Here is a 23153-nt window from a genome sequence, read left to right on the forward strand (position 1 = left end):
CTTCAGCCCGTAGATTGACAGGCAGATGAGGTGGACCTGAACAGAGAAAATGCGACTTCTCTCCTCTGCTGCCCACTCTCTAAGCCTTGGGAGATTCAGGCAGCCACCTGTCGCTGGAGGCTGTGGGCACCACTCTTAATTTCTAATTAATTTTATTAACTATATTGCAATTTTTGGTTTATTGAGAAAAGGTCTCACTAGCTACATAGACCAGGCTGGCCTAAAACTTACAGATATCTGCCTGCCTCTGCCTCCCAAGCGCTGGGACTAAAGATGTGCACCACTTCGCTATTTTATTTACTTTGCAAATTTCTTATTGTGCATGCATGTCTGTGTATTCCATGTACACAATGCCCATGGAGGCCAGTAGAGGGTGCCAGACCCCCCTGAAACTGGAGTTAGCAGACAGTTGTGAGCCATCCTGTGGGTGCTGGGAATTGAACCCCGCTCCTGTGGAAGAGCAGCCAGTGTTCCTAATTGCTGAGCTGTTTTTCCAGCTCCAGCCTCGGATTCTGTACATGCATGCATGTTCGCTGTGTGGCTACATGTGTCTAAGGCACATTGCACAGAGGAGACTGAAAGTTTTACCTGGCAATTACTGGTAAGGGTTCTGGAGTAGGCCTTCTCAGGTTCAAATCCTGCCTCGGCCTGTCAAGAGCTGTGGGACGTTGGATAAGTAACTTGACCTTTCTGGATTAGTTTTAGGTAAGGGAAGATTTAAATAGGTGATTGAAGGTGCTATGCTTAGAAGCCCTCTTAGGACATAAGGCATCTAAGCAGCGTCGGTCCTGATGATGCTCATGAGTCATGTGTGTTCCAGAATGAATCTAATTCAATCTAGTCTGTCCGCTCCTAGCCGAGAAGTGTGCTAAGAGTGAGCCTGACACATCCAAGTTCTAAAATGCCAGCCATTATTAGTGTCTGGGAGTCAGAGAATCATGTCACTGCTGACCGTACAAGCTGACACAAGGGGCAGGCGGTGGGTGCTTTGGTCACGACCAACCCTCAGACCTGTTTTGAATGAAGGGGATGTTCTGGGAAAAAAGCGGCCCTCAGATCTGTCCCCTGTATCAGTCGGCACAAGCGAGGGATGCTGTAGTAGCAACCGTTCTGCCAACCTCTGGGATTTGCAAAGACATAGGCCTAGTCATTGCTGACCGCCCGTCATGTGGAGTGCTTCGTCCTGCCTCAGGAACGCACGTCAGGCTGGAACCTTGGTGGTGACAATAGCAGAGGGTACATATACCATGGAGTGTCCCCTACCTGTGGTGACACGCTCGGGCCCAGAGACAACATGCATCCCTCTGCTCCTGATTCAGTGAGTGACACGCCCTGCGTGTCATGTGACCTGGCCAACACAGGGTCAGGGAGCTGTAAAGGTAACGAATGTGTACCACGGGGTGAGAGTCGGCACCATGGGCAGTGGTTTGTGAGCAGCACCTGACATTAGATACCTGTGTGTTTATCGCTCAAGTAATTGTCTCTGTCTCCAGTGCTGAGATCAGCTTCACTGAGGTCTCCATGTCTCCCAGAACTCCGCAGGTAAAGCACACAGCAGGGGCTCGGGAAGCCATTACGGAGTGAGTGGGTTAATGAAGAAGGCACCAGGGTGTGTGAGACAGCCACAGAGGCAAAGAAACCTCTTGACTCTTGTGGACGAAATTTACTTCCCAGGACACTGTGGCAGTTTGAAAGTTCTCACGAGTGTTCCCAGTCCCAGTGGGGCTCTACTCTGCAGGCCCCCGAGGAGCGACAGTTTGGCACCTGTGTGATGCAGTTTCTGGTTCCCAGGGCAGAGGAGAACCATGATACCTTGGAGTTCTCGAGCTGAGCAGGGAGCTTTGTGGGCTGGGCCTGGGTCCCAGGAAGTGCCTTGGGTAGAGAGGCCAGGCAGTGTAGCTTGATAGATGCAGCCTGGGCCAGGCAGAGTGTGTAACTGGGCCCAGAGTGGCCAGAGGCTGGGGCTGGCCTTTGTCTGTGGAGGTTCAAAAACAAAACAAAACAAAACAAAACAAAACAAAAAAACCTCTATGTGACCTGGTGTGCCAGAGGCAAGTGATCAGCTGTGCAAGATCCTTCAGGGGCCACCCAACAGGAATGGAGATCTTCTGTCCCTGCCCTGTAGGCCTTCAGTGTTGGCTGTTACAGACAAGTCCCCTGTGGAGCTAACCTTGGGCAAAGATTTCACCCTAACTTCTCAGAACAGTTCCAGAGACGCTGGGGACTGACTACACCTTAATTAGGCTCTGTGATGAGGCATGTCCTAATTCAGCCGCCCTCTGGCCACTAACGGCCACCTCCCTGGGCCTCTGAGTCTGACACTTTGGAGGCTTTTTCTTGGGCCTGAGCTGTGGTGTGATGAATCCCTCCTATGTACTGGCCAGGCTTGGCTTGCTTAGACTATGGGGGTGAGGGCCTGCTGTAATCCTAAGGGCACATAAGCACCCCAATGCAGGCATATGTGCATAAATACCATCTTGGTCCCCCTAGGCAGATTACCCTCCCTCAAATACGCCTACAGCTCCTTAGAATTTGATACCCTTGTCAGTCACCCTGGCAGGGGCCTCAGTCTCTTCTCCTTACACCCTGCCTTCTCAGCTCCCTTTTGCCTCTGCCTTCTCCTCCTCCTCTTCTTCCTTCTCCTCCTTCTCTTCCTCCCCTTCTCTTCCTCCTCCTCTTCTTCCTCCCCCTCTTCCTCTTCTTTCTCCTCCTCTTCCTCCTCATTTTTCTTCTTCCTCTTCAACAGGGTGTCCCTATGTAGGCTAGACTAACCTGGAATTCATAACAATCCTCCTGCCTCTGCCTCCCAAGTGCTGGGATCTCAAGAGTGCCTCCATGCCCAGCTCCTCCCACTCCAGAGCTGTCTGTCACTCCCCTTGGCTAGGCAGGTGACCAAGGGACAGGTGTCCACTGACTCTGCAGGCTGCAGTGCGGTGGCTGCGTGACGTAGCGTGACATACCCATGTCACACACCACGTGCTCAGGTGACTCAGCACCTATTCTGGAACATGCGTGCGCGCGCAGAAGCACTGGGTTCCGCTCCCTGCTTGATGGTTGCTGAAGCCCGGAAGCAGCTTTTTAAAATTGCCTTGTGGGACAGTTCAGCATGTGGCTTTCCTGCAGTATAGCATGCAGGATCCCCATGTGATCCCCCACCTTTGTGGGAATGGGGTGCATGCAGATGATGGAGGTCACCTGCCTGGATTAGTCCTGCTGGTGTAAAGCTGCTGACACTGGGGAAAGGGGCTCATGGGGGGGCTCCCAGCCTAACAGCAGGATACTTGGGGGTCTAGTTGGGAGGGGGTGAGCAGCAGCCTAGCTGGGTGGGCATGAGGAAAGAGTGGGGTCCCAGGTGTTGCTTATCTGGAGGAAGGATGGGTGGACAGGGTCCCAGCTGACTGCACCCCAGATCATAGCGTATAGTAATCCTCTTTTTTAGGAAAATAGACATTTTAGACATGTACTCAGTCCTGCTGTCACTGAACAATGATTAGATCGCTGCTAATTGGTTTGCTCTTCCTGGGCCATAAAGTTCCTGTGGGGCTGACCCTAGATACCACCTTGTTCTCTCCTCTCTAGAATCTCCCTCCATCCCCAAGACAGGGTTTCTCTGTGTAGCCCTGGCTGGCCTTGAACTCATACAGAGATCCACCTGCCTCTGCACCCCAAGTGCTGGGACTAAAGGTGCGTGCCACCATCACCAGCTTCCTCCCGAGCATCTCTACACAAATCTCTGAACACTGACCCTCAGCTGGGGTAGTCACTCCTCTGGGACTTTTGACCACGTCTGGAGATATACCAATGGTCACCGTGGGTGGAGGTGCTTCTGGCACGTGGGGTACAGGTTGGATGTGGAGGACATAGAACAGCTCTGTTTAGGAGCCTTCCTTCCCTAGCCTGTCTGTGTGGAGACTGAAAGCCCTGATGAGAGAGGAGGGGAGGAGGGGCAGAGGGCTGTGGCTTCCATGGTGTTGGAGAGGAGGGGGACGGGGAGGAGGGTCACATGGCTCCTTCCTTGTGCCTTTAAACAACCACAGGAGGGTACAGGGTCATGTTACTCCATGGCTGGTAGGGTAGGGGCAGGAAGAGAGGCCTAGGGTACCCCTGAGGTGGCTTTGCCTCTTCAGGCCCTTTGCCCAAACAGTGAAGAGAAAGGATCTCTAAGTGGATGCCACTGGGATGGGGGAGCATCTGAGGCCTGGGTTCTGGGCTGTGTCCTCCAACTGGGCAGGAGACAGGAGACAGAGGCCACTGGAACCATAGAGTCAAAGCTGTCTGAATGGTGACTAGAGGGCCTTGGAGACTGAGGGTCCAGGTGTGCTCTCTATTCCTGCCATGTGTGTGCCTACTCAAGTGTGTATTTTGTATCTGGGATGTTCCTGGAGACCATTCGTCATAGATCCCATGAAGCCAGCTGGGAGTCTCCCTTGGGGCATAGGCAAGCTCGTTGTATGCAGGAGGTAGGTGGCCTCAGAATCGGAGGAGAGCTGGAGGTAGGGGTGGCCACCATCAGACCTTTTCCTGTTCCTCTCAGTGTCTGGAACTTGTCCCACCATTTCACAGGATGGATGTGGGGAGACTGTCTCCGTGAGAGGGGTGATTCTGGGTTTAGGGGTCCCAGAGCTGTGGGTGGGTAGGAAGCAACTGCCCCATTTATGCCTTTGCCCATCGATCCGCGTGTCCTCTTACCCCCAGATCCCCCAGATCAGCTACGCCTCCACGGCTCCCGACCTGAGTGATAACAGCCGCTACGACTTCTTCTCCCGGGTCGTGCCCTCGGACACATACCAGGCCCAGGCCATGGTGGACATCGTCCGGGCCCTCAAGTGGAACTATGTGTCCACGCTGGCCTCAGAGGGCAGCTACGGCGAGAGCGGCGTGGAGGCCTTTATCCAGAAGTCCCGAGAGAACGGTGAGTGGTGTGTGGGGCTGGGCCCGCTGCTGCTGGGTTCTCGAGCTCTTCTCTGAACTGGGTTTGTCTGGTGTCCCCTCTCCCCAGCCCCATCATGGGTAAAGGCCACGAGGGACATCTGTAGACATCCCTGTCCTCTCGTGGGCAGGGGAGGAAGGACACTAGAGGGTTTTATTTAGGTGGGGACCAGGGACTCAGTTGCATAAGCGATCAGCAGGAGGCTCTTGGAGCAGGGGATGTTCAGGACTGGGGTACCCTCCATAGTGGGTGTGCTGTGTCTCCATGCTGCTTTCCCACTGAGCAGATGGCTGCTCACTTGTCCCTGTGACGGGTGCTCTGGAGGCCTCTGGTAAGCCACGGGCACAGCAAGGGCTAACATCAGGATGGGGACTCCAGCTATCCATCTGAAGGGGTGTCAGGAGGGTTCAGAGGTAGCCCCTGGGGTGGGGGACTCTGGATCCTGTGTCTCCCTAGGGTCCCCTGCACAGAGGAGTACAGGGGTGGCCTCGGTGCCCCTGACAGCCTCATCCTGTGGGTTCTAAGTAGCTCACTGCTGCTCTCGACCTTGGCCAGTGTATATTTATACCCGCAGGGTCCAGACCTCTAATTGCCTTTCCTAAAACTGCAGAGTGGCCGGGGGTTGAGGGTGGTGATGGCCTGCAGGCATAATCCTACTGCAATTCTGTGATAAGCCCTTTAATTGTACTGGGAAAGCTGCCTGGGGGGCCACAGCCAGTGCAGGGGCGGTGGGAAGTGGGGTCCTTTCTAACTCTGCAGCAAGTGCAGGATGGAGGCCTGGCCGTGCCCGTGCAGACTTGCCAGGGTCTGGGATATTGGAGGGATGCAATGTTGGGACCTTGTCAGAGCCCGGGAGCCATGTCCTCTCTCCTTTCTCTCTTTTCCGGGGATGATAGATGCCACACTGTGCTGCCGGCTTCTGTAAACCTCAGGGGTTGCTCCCTGCTCTGAACAAGCCTGCTATTAAAAGCACAAACTGTCCTCCATGGGGCTCAGGACAAGGTACTGCTTAGAGGAAGACAGAGGGTTTAGAGTCATAGTTGTGGGTGGCTTGGAGGTGCTAGATCATGAGCCACACCTGCTGTCTGGGTGGCTTCTGTCTTATGTGGAGGGGACCCCATTTCTATGAGCAGGCCAGCCTCAGAGGCGTCACACAGTACAGAGAGGGTGGGTGTGGGGTTTGACCTCAAGTTCCAGGGCAAGTAGTGTCAACTGGCTTCCTGTCCTCGCCTACTTTGTCTTCTGCCCATGCTGTCCTCTTGCTGGGGTCTATGGCCAGCTGGGGGGTGACAAGGACACATGGAACACTGTGCGTATGGCCTGCAGGCACAGAAGAGGCTGGTGTGTGGTGTGCTTAGCTGACGGCAGGACCGTGAGTTACTTTTTAAAGCTCCTAATCAGGTGTAGGGAACTGGGAAGAGGAGTGTACAAGATGCTTAGAGAGGACCTCAGAGTCTAGAGAAGCAAGAGAATCCCGGGCCCTGGCTCCTCCGTCCTCCTGTCTGGCAAGGCCCCTCACGTGGCCACCTCTGCATTCTGTCCTGTGCCTCTGAGGTCCAGCTGTACACACTTCCTTAGATTCTCCTGGTTAACCTGAGACCACCTCAACACTGGGTCCCCAACCTGGCCCTGTTGCTAAATGGGACTTGATTTGGAAGTCAGCGCTTGGTGGGTGAAGAGGGAGAGATACACAGAGGGAGGAGGAGGGGGAGTGAGGAGGAGGAGGGAGGGAGAACCTGGGGGGGGGGGAGACGACAGAACTGCTCCAGCAGGCCAAATTGAAATCAGAATTGAACATTGGGAGAGAGGCCACAGCACCTTATAGCCTAATCCCCGAGAAAGATTAAAGATGTTTTTGGCTGCATACTGTATTGATTTGTCCTCTGAAGTATAAGTCACCTGGGAGGTGGTGGGAGGCTTGTGGGGGAGGGAGGTGGAGAGGGGAGGGCTGTGCTGCCCTTGCTCACAGGCTGGGAAGTCTCACCACGATGGTGAGTCTGTCAGGCCTCTGGCATGGACATGGCTCTGGGTCCTTCAGTCATTTCCAAGAAAAAGACAGACCAGAGAGGGTAAGCGGCCTTCCCTAGGCTACACGGCCAGACTGAAGGAACCTGGACAGGAGCTTTGTCCTGTGGTGGAGACTGTTGCCCCCGTCAGCCCATGAGACTCTCACCTGTTAACTCATGCTCAGAGTGGTTCCATCGTCGATGGAGCCCAGCCTGTGTTGGTCACATCCCACCCCAACACCAACCATTACAAATCCTTCCTCACATTGATTAAGTGTTCGTAGACATTGGCTGAAGAGGACTTAGGCCCATCTCCCTCGGCGGATGCATGGGAAAGAGTGAAGCTTGCAGGAGCAGGCACCCAGAGGGGCTCGGGGGCACCCAGAGGGGCTCAGGGGGCACCCAGAGGAGCTTGGGGGGTACCCAGAGGAGCTCAGGGGGGTACCCAGAGGGGCTCAGGGGGGCACCCAGAGGGGCTCGGGGGCACCAAGAGGGGCTTGGGGGTACCCAGAGGGGCTCGGGGGGCACCCAGAGGGGCTCGGGGGCACCAAGAGGGGCTCGGGGGGCACCAAGAGGAGCTCGCGGGGCACCTAGAGGACACTTCAGGGCTTCATCTTTGTGCCTGTGTTTGGCCAGCTCTGGCTGCTTTGTTTGAAGATCCCATCAGGAGTAGGGGAGACAGGAGCGACTGTTGTAGCTTCAGTTTAGGGTATCCGCCTGTTTTTGGCTTCAGCAGCTTTGGACATCCCTGCCCCCACTAGCTGCCCACTCCTTGGAGTGGTAGCCTGAGGCCTGGCTTGTGAGCCCTTGTTGGAGAATTCAGAAGAAGAGGGGGCCCTGCCTCCTGGCCTCCTCGCAATCCCAGAACCCCCACAGGCTGCCCTGAGCCCTCCCATTCAGTGTCTGGGGCCTGACTCTGCCCTTGGATCACTATGAGTGGCCCTGCTGAGTGATGAGGCCCACCAGGCCCCAGCTGGTATCCTTGCCAGGATGGGGATTGGCAAGGTGTTGGCATCAATGTGACTGCTTGTGATGGCCAGGTCAATCCTGTGTGATGAAGATGAACTCCCATGCTCGCGTGGCCCGCCTCGGGGACTTTGCCTGTCTGCTCTGATTTCTCTGATGCTCTGGCCTGTGGGAGGGTGTTGACACCTCTCAGGTCGGTGAGTCCCTAGAGCTAGATGTCGTGAGGCACTGGTGTGTGTGTGTGTGTATGTGTAAATATGTATGTGTGAATGAATGTGCGTATGCATGTGCTTGAGTGGGTGCATATGTGTAAGTGTGTGTTTATGCATGTTTGTGTGTGTGCATGTGTGTGTGTGTACAGGTGCATGCACCGGTGTGTGTGTGCTTGAGTAAATGTGTATGTGCACATGTGTGTTAATGCATGTTTGTGTGTGTGCATGTGCATGTGTGTGTGTGCTTGAGTGGGTGTGTATGTGCACATGTGCATTCGTGCATGTGCATGCATATGTGTGTGTGTGTGTGTGTACAGGTTCATGCACTGGTGTGTGTATGTATGTGCTTGCGTGGGTATGTATGTGCACCGGTGTGTTCATGCATGTTTGTGTGTGTGTGTGTGTGTATGTGTGTGTGTGTGCACGCACACTGTCACTTTCCTTAGCTCTCTCTGCCAGCCTCTGAGAATGTACCCACACAGCAGTAGGAAGACAGTCGGGCTGTCTGTCCTGCTCTGATTTGCCATGTGCATATTCCGAGGGACACCCCTGAAGATGTTTTGGAGAATAAAGAACTCCTTTGCTTATGGCAGCCCCTTTGGGGCTTTGGCCTTTGAAAGCCAGTTCTGGGTGGTTCTGAGCCCAAGCGCCATGGCAGGAGGCTGGGCTCTAATCCATGTGTGTGGCCTTGAACTTGAGACTCTGGCTCTCTCTTTAATCTAACAGGAACATGAATAGAGAGCACATTCCGCCCCCCCCCAGTGCTGTGAGGTTGAACGGCTCTGAGTCTGGCGGAGTCTAGACCTGGCCGTGGGGTGCTACCGCAAGCCTTGGCTTTTTCCTCTGCTGTGAAGGTGCTGGGGCAGGGGACCTCTGGACTCCCATGGCTGGGGTCCTGATGTCCCTTAGCTTTCCATCTCCCCTTAGTGTCTGGAGGCTTGGTCCCATGGTGCTCCTTGGCCCTGGACCCCAGGTCACGGTACTCGTGAAGTCACACATTCTCCCAGCACCCTCCTGTCATTTCCACAGGTCTTCGAACCCCAAAGTCATTACACTCATCTTTTTCTCCTGCAAAGCATATTGTGATGTCTCCCAGACACCCATGGAATGGAGAGAGTCCCTCTAGCTGTTTCTGGTGGTCCAAGAACATCTGGCTAAAGCTTCAGGCTGGTCTGATTAATGGCCTTCTCCCCTGTCTGTTGGCCTACCTGGCTGCTTCCTCTGTGCTGGAGCTCTGGCTAAGTGTGAGCCGTCACCGTGTCCCTGGGGAGGAGCTTGCAGCCAGTTTCTTTGCCAGGCTTCCGAGGGGCCCTGTTCCAGGTCTGGCACTGAGCAGCATGCCCACAGCTTTGCTCTGCCACCACCCCTCGTGTACATGTGTGAGACCCTAGTCACACCCCTCCCCAGACCCTTCAGTTCTTTGTGTGTGGGGCCAGCAAGGGGTTGTGTGCCTTCCTCCATGTGTTCATGTGTGGGTACTGAAGCCATTTCTGCCTTGTTCCATCTACTCCAGACTTCCCTTTCAGAGTACTTGAGCATGGACAGACTCTGCTGCCCTGGCCAGTCCTCTGTCAGCCCCTCCACCAGCCTGTCTCTTCTAGTCTTCTGAGACTCCAAGACTCACCCGACACACATTCATTTCCAGACACAGGTCATTGACAGTTGTAATGGAAACCCCTCAGTGCCAGGCCTAACTTTAGCCTTGGTAAAAGCCCTGTGAAAGTCGTGTGTGTGTGTGTGTGTGTGTGCGCATGTACATGTGTTTAGGGTGGGAAAGAGGGAGGGAGGGACAGGGAGAAAGAGAGGAAAGAGTTGGGGCAAGATGCTCACTGGGACACAATGGTCACTGCAGGCTCAGTGAGGTGAGAGGGCAGGGCTGAAAGTGCTAGGGAGAGACAGGCTTCTCTGGCTGTGTGCAACACACACACACACACAAATGCACACATACATATACCACACACATAACACACATATATACATTCCATACACACTTACATATCCCATATACACACACACCACACACATAATCACACATACATAGACACATACCCTCACACAATATGCACACACACAAAGACACACACATACATACATACCCTACACACACATATACCACACACACACTATTCATACAATACAATACATACACACCACACCCACATCCCCCATATATACACACACACCTCACACACACAATCACACATACACAGACTCACACGCACATATACCACACATACACTCTCAACACTATACACATACATACACACATACCACACATACACACCATACAAACCCACATTCCCCCATACTTACACACACCACACACACTCACATACTCACACAGACAATTCACACATACTCACACCTACACTCACACATGCACAAGCTCATGCACACATATCACACACATATACCATACACCCACACTCATATACACATATACACACTCACCTACCATATATATATATTTTTACATACACACACACATATATATTATACACACATACAAATGCACACATACATACACACCCCCACATATACCACACACAACACACATACACACTCACATCTCTCCACATATACACACACCACACACATAATCACACATACATCTCTTAAAATATATATATAGTTAAGAGGTGAGGGTTTGGACCCAGGGATTCAGGTGTCGAGAAGAGAAGGTCAGGTTATATTCTAGTTGTGAGCTCACAGATCCTTGGGTTAGCGTGGGCTGAGGTTGTTGAGCCCAGCCCAGCCCAGCCCAGGCTTCAGCACCTCGGAGAGCGGCACCCTGGCCCTCCTGGGCTGCCTGTAGCCTGCTTCCTGCTCCTAAGCAGTCTGCGGAGGCTGAGCCAAGCCTCTGAAACACAGGTCGCTTCCCCTCTGCTTTGTTACCGATTTCTTTCTTATCCACACACATTTATTCCTGGACACTGCTGTGACCAGGCAGGTCCGGCTCAGCTAGAAAGCTGAGATGAAAGAGTTGAGGTGCTTGTCTCCAACGGTTAGCAAGTGCAGTGTGTGTGTGTGTGTGTGTGCATGCACACGAGTGCTTGCAGGATGGAGAGGCCAGGCCAGGCCAGGCCAGGCCAGGAAAGAGCTTCCTTTGGGAGACCTAGGATTGGGCCTGGCCCTGAGGGTGTCCTGGAGGGGTCTGTTACCTTCAGAAGGCCATGTCCCTCCCGGAAGCAGATGGAGCAGGCACCCAGGCAGACTGGTGACTTTCCTGCATGAGCAGGCTGCAGGTCCTTTTGGGCCCTTAGTTCCTCTGAAGTGGAGGTAATTCTAGTTTTGAGGCCCCGTGAGGTTTGGAGGGCATGCCCACCCAGGGCCACTTGGCCTCCTAGACTGGGGATTCTCCCACTCCTGGGTCTCTGCAGTCCTTGACTCACACTTGCTACATCTGGCTCTATTTTGCTATAGACAGAGTGATCATGTGGCTATTCTATGCAAATTCTATGCAAATTTTTAACGAGCCAGAAGGAAGCTAACGATGCCTTGGGACCCAAGGGAAGCCTTGGGTCTAGGAAGCAGCAAGGCAAGGAGAGGAAGGAGGGGATGGGAGGGGACTGGGAGGGGACCAGGTGGGCTTGGGAAGGCCCGGAGGCTTTTGCCACTTCAGAGAAAGTCCTGCCTGGACCTGTGTCAGATATAGGAATGTGGGGAGAGGGGCAAGATGGGAAATGGAGAAAGAGAAGGAGGAGGGAGAGGAAGAAGGGGAGGAGGGAGGGGAGGAGGAAAGGGAGGATGGAGTATCTGAGTCAGAGTAACAGAGGCAGCCAAGCAGGCTCTGGCTCACAGGTGGCCTCAGTTTCCTCGTCTGTGAAATAGGCACGATACCCAGGATGTGAACTGTTTGGGAGGGGCCAGTGAGGCAGCACAGGGTAAATGTTAGCTGTTGGAGGAGAGCTGTGTGGTTGTGAAGAGGCGAGAGGGAGGAAGCAGAAGACTGAATGAGAGTGGGGCAAGGGCTGGCGATGGGAAGGGGTTTCAGGGCCACCGTCTGGCTACGGTCCAGGTGTCAGCCAGCGATCTGAGCTTGCTTGTTCTTCAGTGTCCAGCTGCATTTGAGGGCTGGCTGAGCTGTGGTAGCAGGCCTCTTGAGTGGGTAGGGAACAGTAAGAGGGAGCTGGGGTATCTTGCTAGCCTCCTAAAGGAAACGTTGGACTCTTGGGGGAGGAGGGTGGGCCAGGCCGACTGGCCGGCTGAGGCTATGTGGTCTGTGAGAATAGGACCCACAGGAGAAGGGTGTAGTTGTGGCGTGGTCAGCTAGCTGGGTCTGCGCTTCAGAGGCAGCCTGGTGACAGGCAGGATGGAGACAGGACCTTGGGCACCAGACGTGTGTTCCTGGCTCATACTGGTCAGCCTGGGGCAAGCTGAAGCCCTTCTGTGGACTCTGGTTTAGATCATAAAGCAGCTCTCAAGGCTGGGTGGTCCCATTCTTCTCTTGATATTCTTACAGACATGGGCAATTATCACAACTTGGGAACGTCCCCTGTGTCATAGTGTCATAGCTTGTGTTGGTCTCGCACCAGAAATACCCTACACCAAACCAGAAGAGGTAGCGGATCTATCCCATACTGCCCAGCAAGGTGGGCATCTAGGAAGAACCCCCCCATCTAGGACTGAGACTTGAAGGACCCTCCCTCCCTGCCAGTCATGTCGTGTCCCCCCCGCCCCCCCCCCCCAGGACTGGTGGCTGTTTGGAACTCCAAACTCTTTCCCAATGGCAGCAGGGTTTCAGGCAATTTTGATGGATCAGTTCCTGACCTGGTCTATCCAGTTTTTATTAACCAGAGCCCCAGGCAGCTGGGTTTCCTGGTACCACCCACCCCAAACTGGATCAGGCTGGCTTCTGCTGCTTTGGGCCCACTTCACCCTCACTGCCACACACACACCGAGGCTATCTAACAGCCCCCTTTCTGGGGCATGAGTCAACAGCTCCATTTTCTGCCAGGAAGCTAACAGATTGTGGGGTCTGCCACAGGCCCCAGATTCTACCTGTCAGCTATGGCTGTCCTTTCCTAGCCTGGCTTGTAGAGAGGGCGGGGCTGGCTGGGAGGGCCCTGGAGGACTTCTTTACCAGTGGCTGATGTGGTAGGCTCAGGGGCTGAGCTGCCTGCAGTGAGACATGCTTGGGCTGCCTGCGTAATTACATCTCAACATTTCATTTTGCTTGGCAGTTCCCACTTCCCGGGGATGTGGGCTTCTAAATATTTCATCCCCGTCTGCAGCAGCCCTCCCCACTCCGGCCAAACCACAGGCTCGCTGCTGCCAGCCCCTAACTCCCCGCCGCTCTCTCCTGCCTGTATGTTGCTCCTATAGAGGGTGGAGCTGTCCAGGGGTACCTGGAGTCTCTCCCCACCCAGGAATCTCCAGCACCACTGGTGTCCCATCTTCTGGACAGCAGCTGGAAATTAAGATACGTTGAACCAGTGTTAACTGAGCTACCCTGTCTGCTGGGCCTGGGGGCAGGGGTCAGAAGGGAGGAAGACACAGCTCTTGGAGACTCTCACGGAGGAAAGTCAGGGCAGGACAACACAGGGGGCAATTTTGCTGTGTTCGGGCATCAGACACTGTCCTGTGGCCCTTACCTAGGTTTGCTGTTTGTTTGGTTTTTGAGATAGAGTTTTATCATATGGGCTTGGTTGGCTTTGAATTCAAGGTCATTCTCCTGCCTCAGCCTCCTGATTATACCACACTCGCCTATATGTCCCATTCTTATACTTTGTGATGGACAGAATCCTCAGAGGTTTACCTTGTCCAAACTTACACAGCTAGGAAGTGGTAGCTAGGGACCTGAACCCTGCCTCTTACAGGCTCAGCCCTCTCCCCGAGGCTGACAAGTTACACAGCACAAGGCAGTGGCAGCCAGAGCCATTAGAGAGAGCAGGTGGGCAGAACTGGACAATGCCAGGATTTGGAAGAAGGAGGAGGGATCAGACCCAGGGCTTCTTGGGCTCAGCGGACAGGAAGGGGGTGACTGTTCCTTGCTTCAGGACTATAATGACAAAGCCTTGAGGTAGCAGAGGGAGCGTGGTTCGGAGGAGGTGGTCATGGTTAAAAAGCTGGGGTGGGGTGGGGGTGTGTGTAGCTAGCCCCACGTCTGCTTGTTTCTAGGGGCAGAGGCAGATGGGAGAGGTGTGGAGGTCTTATTCTATGTGTGGCATACTTTGGTGTGGCTGATGGAGACAGAGCCTTGGCCATACTGAGCCCCGCCCCCCTTCCACAGGTAGATCAGTGGACTGGTCAGTAGGCCTGGAACTGTACTTAGCAGCTATGAGTATGTGGAGGTCTTGGGGGAACCCTGGCTCTGTCTGCAGTGAGTCTGGGGAGCAGGTGTGTTTCCTCCATCCACAGACATGCTACTGAGGGAAGATACAGGGTTGTACAGGGTCCCCACTAATGTTTTGCTGATATCCTGTCTGCTTAGTCCCCGCCTTGCTACCTGCCTCCAGCAATTCCCTTTTCTATGTAGTTCTGCCTTCCTTGCTTTTGAAAGTGTTTTGCTTAAATGCATCTGTGCTAAGATATTAGAGCAATTGCTCAGTGGATTTCCTCTCAAGAGCCCAACATTGAGGCTAATGAAACTCTAATAGCCAGGGACAGCAGGGCTTGCATGAGGCCCCCGTGCCCTACCTCACCCTAGGCACTTGGCCTGGCCCAGGGTGGTTATGTGTCACACTCTCAACACCGGGTGACTTGGCTGTCAGTGGGTAGCAATGGGCAGCTGAGATGGGACTAGGACCATCGATGGCCTCTTGGCCTCTAGTGTCACGGAGGCTCGCTGCTCTCTAATATCTGAGTTCCTTTCTGCTTCCCTGTGCATCCCTAACCCCACAGAGGAGAGTGAAGACTTTGCTTTAGTCCCTGGGGGGCTGTGTGACAGTCCAGCCTTGCTCCCAGCTAAGTTCAAAGCCGCCAGCAAAAGGAAAGGCTGAGATCTGTGAATGTGTGGGCAGGGTCCAGAGAGCTGCTGGAACCCCCAGGTTCTAACAGACCCTGGCGTGTATAGGGTTGCATGGTACCAGGGTCACTGAACATGCATGGAGAGGAGCATGGGAGACCTAGGGAAGCTTTGGAGAAGCAGGCTGTGAGCCTTGTAGGGTGCAGGGCATAGCCCATGTTAGCAGGCTTATTGCCTGACTGGCTAGGGACATGCCCGTGTAGTTTATGTGACAGCTTGCTGTCTGTGTATGTGTCTGCTGTATGGCTGTGTGAAAAGGACACCGTGCTTGGGAACACACTTGAGGTCATTATAGGCACAGCCGTGTGGCCTGGTGTGCACAGCTGTGCAGTGTGCTGTGGCTGCCACACAGGTGATGTCTAGGGTGCCTGCACTTGTGTTGCTGTATGGTTCCTGCATGAGTTTGCGAGCTGCTTAGGGTGGTGTGTGGCCCTATGTGGGTCCTTATGTTGGTGGATTTTCTTTGGGGCGGGAGAGCTGTGGACGTGTCTCTGTGCAGTCCTGACTATGAGCAACCTGCTGAGCCCACGTGTGTGCTGGTTGCTGGTGCCAGCATCACCTCACACAGTCCCTGTGCTTCCGAGCTGTAGCCCGGGAACTGCCCAGCACCGAGTTTCCGGGATAGCTTTTGCAGAGTGCACACCCTGCTCCACAGAGCCAAGGACACAAAGTTCTGATACAGTTGAGCCATGATCTCCATCTCAGCTTCTTCCCAAGTAGCAAGGCTTTTCCCTGCTCCTCAGGGCAGTGGCTGCAGCTGCCCCCAGCACCGGACTATCACAAACACTCTTAAGATTCACTCCTCTAGCCTTACCAGGGGGAGTTTAGTCCTTGCCTGTTTCACAGAGGGCAGGTCAGAGGCTTAGTTAACCTGTCTGAAAATGCACAGGAAGGCAGCAGCAGCAGCAGGCTCAGCTCGCCCTTCTCTGCCTTTCTTTGTTTCCATTTTACAAATCGACATGAACACAGGGAATGTGGGCAAACCTGGATCCGCCGGAACCTGACTGGTCTTCTCCCAGGGGACCCACTGCCTACCAGGAACTCAAGTCACTTGCCACAAGGAAGGGGATAGCGCCATGCACCTGTGTGGCCCAGCAGTCTCACCCTGAGTTTGGGGCAGGCTAGTGGTGAGTCATATTGCTGTCCTGCTGCCTGTTCATGCTGCAAGTCCGTGCTCCCCAGTGCTTGCTGCAGGGGTACAGGACTGAGCAGAGGGAGTAGACAGAGCAGAAGGCAGGGTTGAAAGATGGCCCTGGGCATGTAGAGAACTCAAGGCACAGATTCTTCCTGGCACAGAGTGGACATCAGGCACCACAGGGGGCCCAGAGCCTGTGTGGGACATGGTGGCAGCTCTGAGGGATCACTGCGGGCTCTGGGCACCCTTGAGAGGGCATGTGCAGGTGGGATTCCTCCTAGGCCTCTGTCACCTGTGCTTGCCAGTGTCCCTTTGCACTCCTGTCCCGTGTGTGTCTACCAAACATGGACAGCTGCCTGTCTTCATTGAGTCCCTGCGGAGGAGAATCCAGCAAGGGAACGGGTGTTGGGTAATGATGGATACCTGGCCAGTTGGCTCGGGGTTCTTCTGACTGGGGGCAACCTGCCCAAAGGCCGACTGTGAGGCATTCATTGTTTGGGGGTCTGGAAGTGTTGCTCACCCCAAACGTCACATCACAGCTCAAACATTTAGGCCAGGCCTTGTCCCATAGCAGAATCCTGTCATGGAACCACCCACCCAAACTTTCCAGGGAGCAGGCTTGCTGAGAGCCTGGCTCCGAAAAGGAGAAAGGGAAGAAAAAGTGATGTATGCGTGCATATGTGTGTGTGTGTGTGCACGCATGTGTATGTGTGCATGCATGCATGTGTATGTGAGCATGCGTGCAGGCGCGAGTGTGTGTGTGTGTATGTGTGTGTGTGTGTGCGTGTATGTGTGTGTGTGAGACCCCCCACTGCCTCCTGTCTGCCCTGCTTCCTGCAGGGAGCCTAGCATGGCCTGGGGGACCCTCCCCGCCTGCTTTCCTCTCTGCAGTCTACCATATTCTGCAGCAATATAGGTTTTTCCACTTGACTTCCTAGGGTTTGTCTTTTCATTATTTTTTTTTCTCTGTTTTTACATTTAAAAGCATTTTCAGAAGAGGGGGAAAAAAAACGAGGAGAGGAAGCGCCCACAGGCTGCTACTTGGGCTGTGAGAAATTGACGTGGAGCCTCTGAGACTGGGGAGGAGCCTGAGGAAGGGGGAGGAGTCTGAGTAGCTGTGGGAGGAGTCTGAGCAGGTGGGGAGGAGTCTGAGTAGCTGTGGGAGGAGTCTGAGCAGGTGGGGAGGAGTCTGAGCAGGCGTGGGAGGAGTCTGAACAGGTAGGGAGGAGGCTGAGCAGGTGTGGGAGGAGTCTGAGTAGGTGGGAGGAACCTGAACAGAGCCTGAGCATGTAGGGAGGAGCCTGAGCAGGTGTAGGAGGAGTCTGAGCAGGTAGGGAGGAGTTTGAGCAGGTGTGTGAGGAGTCTGAGCATGTAGGGAGGACCCTGGGTAGGTGCGCAAGGTGGAACCGCAGTCGTAGGCATTCAGAGGACACCAGGCTTACCCCTGCTACTATGTGTCCCCAGGTAAGGCAAAGCCCCTCTCAGGCCTCAGACCCTCTGTTCTGGTGTAGACTGGGGCCTCAGGGGTCCCATGTAGTCAGAGCTATCTCTGATGAGAGGCTATGGCAGCTGACTCTAACCAGCACAGCTGGCACGGGGCAGTTGAGATCTGAACAGTGATCTGGCAGCCAGGTTCCCCGTAGGAGGTTGGGTAGGATCTGTGAATGATCTCTAAAGGGGACCCAGGAGGGCTTTGCTGGGCTCAGGAACCTTGGCTTCCTCCAGCCTTCCTGGTCCTGTGTCTGTCTGGAGCTGGGAATTGGTTATTTCTTGCCTGTTTGCCGGCTTCCCTATCACAGTGTGGACAAGTGGCTCTTGATGAGGTCCACGGAGAGGCTGAGGGTATGGGAAGGAGGCAGTGCCCCAGGGGAGGGTAAGAGTGCAGTGTAGACCACAGTGATGGGGGCAGGGGCTGGACACAGGAACCCTGTAGCAGCATGGTTTGTCACCGTGTGCACATGCGTGTGTGTGTGTGTGTGTGTGCGTGTGCGTGTGTTGTGTGTGTGTGTGTGCGTGTGTTGTGTGTGTGTGCGTGTGTTGTGTGTGTGTGTGTGCGTGTGTTTGTGTGCGTGTGCATGTGTGTGTGTGTGTGTGTGTCCAAAGGAAGGTCGTGTGATTGTGCACATATAGTCTGGTGTGCGCACTCCCAACCATGTCCACACACGTGTGTAATCTCTACCCATTCCACAGAGGAGAGTGAGATTTTGGCAATGGCGACCCTCCCTCTCAGTCCCAGGAGCAGCCGTGGAGAGCAGGGCTTTTTGGATCAGGAAGGCTTCAGGAGAGAGGACCTTGGTCTGATGGAGGCTCTGGCCTCACTTTCCCCCGCCTCTGCTCAGCTGTTTGCCAGCTCTGAGCCTCAGCTTCCGTGCCTGCCAGGTGGGGATATTCGTATTTGCCCTGGGGTTGGTATCAAAAAGTCATGCAGGCCAAGCCTAGCCCGTGCCACCACAGGGTGGGTGCTCAGTCAGTGCTGTGCCTCTGGGGCCATCCCAGTCCTCTCTGGCTGTGATGGGGAACCATGCCAGTCCCAGGAGCCATGTCCCTCAAGAAATACCCTCTCCCTCTCCCCAGTCCCCCAACTGCCTGCCATGTTGACCGTGAACAATAAAGTCATGATATATACTTGCTTTCTTGTGACGCAGAGTCACAGTGTGGGGACATCTACCCAAGTCCATGCCTAGGCATGTCCACACCCCTGTTCACAGAAACCCCATCTCCAGAGCCACCCCCACCCCTCCACCCCCGCTAAGCACACTATGGGTCAACAGGTGGCCCTGCAGCCTCCTCAGCCCCTCACCTAGTTCTCTTCATAACCTGGAAGCCACTCCACCTTCGAGAGCCTCAGTTTTCCCATCTGTCTACTGGGTATGTGGTGTGAGTCCTCCAAGGGGTGACTTTGTTAGGTCACAATCAGCTTATGTGGGACGCTCCATAAATATCACACCTCCAAGGCCACATGCCACACTCAGTTCCTGTGACTAACGTCCCCCTCCCTGAGTCACCGTCACCTAACCCTCTCTTCAGCTATGTGAAGTGAAGCGTGTAGTTCGCAGCAGGACATCGTGCGCTGGCCCAGGAGTGTGACTTAACCTAACACCCTCTCCCTGCTGGAGAGCCATCCACTCCCTACTTCCCACTTCCCTCCTTGAGCCAGGTGGCCCGTCCCCACTGCCTGGGCCAGCCTCTTCCTCTTGTCCATCTGCCTTCCCAGATGGGGACGAAGACATGTCTCCATTGGCCCATTTTCTGACTGGAGAGAGGCCATATGGCAGCTTGGCAGGAGCTGAGTGCTGCCATCATTAGAAACCGCCAGGCAGTGAGGGCAGCAAGCCATTCCTGGCTCTGACTGTGGCCCGGGGCTGGGGGCTGGCAGGGGTGAGGCCCTGATCAAAGACCCTCAGCCTGGTTCCCTGATCCCTGTGTTCTTAGAGGTCGGGCTCTGCTAGCTATCTAGGAGTGACCTAAGATCCCCCTGCATCCTCGTGTGTGTGTTGTGTGTGTGTGTGGTGTCTATATGTGTGTATGTTGTGTGTCTGTATGTGTTGTGTATGTTATGTGTGTGTTGTGTGTATGTGTTTCTCTGTGTGTGTGTGTGGTGTATGTAGGTGAGGTGTTTGTTATGTGTGTGTGAGGTGTGTGTAGGTGGTGTCTATGTGTGTAGGTTGTGTGTACGTGCCACCTCCTGGGCCTCCAGTGTGATTCCTGTCCAGCTGTGAGCACCATGCAGAGGTGTCTCATACCTGGGAACACTGCACCGATGTACAGAGATCAGGGGGAAGCCCTAATTGGGGTGACACAGGGTAGCAGCTATGGAATCGGCCACGATTTAAGGGAGGGCTGGACCTAGGGGAGGACAGGCACCGTGGGAGGGAGCGCAGGTGGGCTGTGACTATACACACAGGGCAGTGTCTTCCTATCTGTGCTCACCTGAGAGAGGGGTGGCAAGACATTCCCTGGTGTCTGCTGCCCCGGTGCATCATGGGGACTGTGCTCACCTTGGTCCACCCCAGCAGCCACACGCGCAGGCCCCTCTGAGGACCTTTGGTATGCCGAGTCTCTAGGACAGAAGCCCTAGGAGGTGTGTGGACATGGGTGTGGGGACAGCAGCTACCAGGATGGCCATTCTCAGATTTAATCCTTCAAAGAACCTTCTGAGATGGTTCTGATAAAAATAGCCAGAGCTCCCAGGTACTTGCTCTGCATCAGACAGCGGGTTTGTTCACAGATTCCACAAGAAGCCAGTGAACTAGGTCGCCCTCTTGTCTCTGCTTTATAAATGTGACGTTTGAGACACAGAACGCTTGCCTGACTGCCCTGAGGTTACCCCAGCGGTGACTGGTAAAAACCAAGATTTCAAATGGGCAGTCTGGCTCTTGCTAGCCTCAATTAGGGAAACGGAGGCACAGAGCCGTATCACATCTAAGGTCTTCTGTATTCATGCAGTGGCTGGTGTTTGTGATCCTGGTGTGACTCACTGAGGGTCAAACCAGAGACCCTGGTCACAGCATCCTGGATGTGTTGGGAAAGAGGGACGCTCAGGCCTGATGGCTTGAGCTGACATCGGGCCGGGCCTCTCCACAGGAGGCGTGTGCATTGCCCAGTCGGTGAAGATTCCACGGGAACCCAAGACCGGGGAGTTTGACAAGATCATCAAACGCCTTCTGGAAACATCCAATGCCAGAGCCATCATCATCTTTGCCAACGAGGATGATATCAGGTAGGGTGGCCATGACAGTAGCCCAGGCACCACCCACTGGATGCCTTCCTTCTAGGGAGATGGGGAGGAGCAGGCGGTGAATTGGAGTGGTGGGATTCCTAGGCTAGACCCAGCTACTATAATGGGGCTTCATCATGCCTTTGTTTTCCTTCATCCATCCTGCCAGTCTCGGAGACTTTAGGGGAAAGGCTACTGTCTCATGGACTTAAGGTGTGCTACCCAGTTCTAATCCAACCTGCTGGAGGGGGTGGGTGGCCTCCACCAAGTTTCATAATCTCTTGGAGGCTCTTTGCCATTTAACAACACAAAACAGTTCCTGAGCAGTAGCGTTTGAGGACCAAGCATAGGAAGATGCTCAGAGCCACAGAGCAGGACCTGACAGGGAGTGATGCTCAGAGGCTGTAGGCCACAGCTCATGCCTGAACTCTGCTTCTGGTGAGCTCAGGACATGGGGCTCCGGCATGTTCTCACTGTTGGAGGCTGGTTCTTTCCTGGACCCCAGGCTCTGCAAGGAGTGTGGAGACCCTGCCAGGGGTCCTACACAGGGGTCACAGGTCACAAGCTCAAGGACTCTCTACAGACCATCTCTGCCAACCAGTCCCCACTTCCCTCCTTTCTGCTTGCTTCTCACTTGACATACCCTCCCAGAACCCCAGTGGCAGGTCCCTGAGATTACCCTTTGAGAGAGAAGCCCACATCTGAACAGAACTGGGGTGCTGGGACTATTCTGACAGAGGAAAGCCAGCCTGGGGCTCAGCGACCTCTTCTGGTGGACTCTAAGGCCAATGCTGGCCCCTCTTCCCCCTTTTAACCCTTTGCCACACCCTACCCTGGAGTCCCGAGTTGCAACAACACAGAGAGGCCCCAGAGGCACGTGGCAGGGATGGAGAAAGGACCCACTCAGGTAGGGGTTCCCAGCAGACACCACCTCTGGAGGCCCTCCGGGATGCACAGAGACTGTATGAGCTCCTCAAGGCTCAAAGCTCCCCCAGATGCAGCTGCCAGAGCACTCCATGCCCTCAGGGAAATGGCCGCTAGTGGCCAGGCTTCTCTGAGCTATCCCTCTGGCTTCTCTCTCACACCCCTACAACCAGGCCCACATCCAGTTGTGCATTCCACTTTGGGCACACTGCGACTGAGGGTACCTCCGTTCAGATAAGCCTCCCATTGGGAGGGAGGGTGAAGGTCCGAGTCTTTGTCCCTTGGGAAAGGCCTGGATGGTACTCTCCTGAGCCACATGGGCAGCCTGGCAGGAAGAGGGCTGTTTCTGGAAACACACTGTGTTTTCGGAAGCAGACCAAGGTATAAATAAACGCAGGTGACTGGCTGGATGTGGGATGAGATGATGCTGGCTCCCCTTGACTTCTCAGATGTAGGAAGCATTAACAGGATCGAGGCTGTGGTTCTGTGTGCGGCCCCAGCTACCATTAGTGGTCGCCCAAGGTGGGTGGTGACCTGCTAAGGGGCCAGGGGCTGGCAGAGAGACGAGAGCAGGGGCTCAGGATGACTGCAGCTGGCTTGGAAGCAGGTTCTGGGGCTTGGGGACAATAGTTTCTCTCCAGATGTTAGTCACTGCCTCCCTAAGCTGCTGCCTGCCTCAGCCCAGTGCCCTTGGGGCCACAGACCCTATTCCTCACCAGAGAAGGATAGGAATGATCCCTGATGTCTGTGTCTCCCACTCGCAAGTTTCTGACTCTTCTAAGTCCTCGTTCCTCTCCAAGGGAGTGGGGTCATAAGAGCTGGTCTTGAGGGCCATTTGTAAGACCAGTGGAGTGCCATGTGTTTCCCTCAGCCATGTGGTGGGCCTGGCATGTGCCCTTTGACCCAAGGCTCTCACTTGGAAGAGAGGTGAGCCCTGGAGGGCCCACCCTTCTCTGGAGCAACTGAGGAAGGGCCTGATTTCTGGAGTGGGGGGTGGGGTGGGGTTGGGTGGATACTCTGTGGGCAGCCATGTGAAGATGGCTTTAGTGTGGGGTGACCTGGTACCCAGAGAACATGCCTTTAAGAGGATAGGGGTTGGCATCTGGAACCCCGAGTGAGGCAGATATGGATTTAAGGAGACACGGCTGGCTGTCTTCACCGAGGCAGATGTGAGCCCATGAAGACAGGTTGGGATGAGAGAGGTCACTGTAGACATGTAGACAGGCAAAGGCCAAGCAGTGGGGGATCTACAGGCCTGGAGCACTGGCAGAGGCCGTTATAGGCTTGTGAGTCAGG

At 54.6% G+C, this 23153-nt stretch overlaps 1 protein-coding gene across 1 annotated transcript in view; it reads left to right on the top strand.

The window, feature by feature from the left end:
- Grm4 (glutamate metabotropic receptor 4) overlaps window positions 1-23153 on the top strand; it is an 84482-nt gene that overhangs the window by 34786 nt on the left and 26543 nt on the right. The window contains exons 3-4 of the mRNA XM_021186115.3: window positions 4696-4912; window positions 20801-20936. Coding sequence (XP_021041774.1) covers window positions 4696-4912; window positions 20801-20936 — 353 coding nt within the window. The remainder of the gene's footprint in view (window positions 1-4695; window positions 4913-20800; window positions 20937-23153) is intronic.

Source organism: Mus caroli, unplaced genomic scaffold (genome assembly GCF_978045245.1).
Source record: "Mus caroli unplaced genomic scaffold, Mus_caroli_1 scaffold_18, whole genome shotgun sequence".
NCBI lineage: Eukaryota > Metazoa > Chordata > Mammalia > Rodentia > Muridae > Mus > Mus caroli.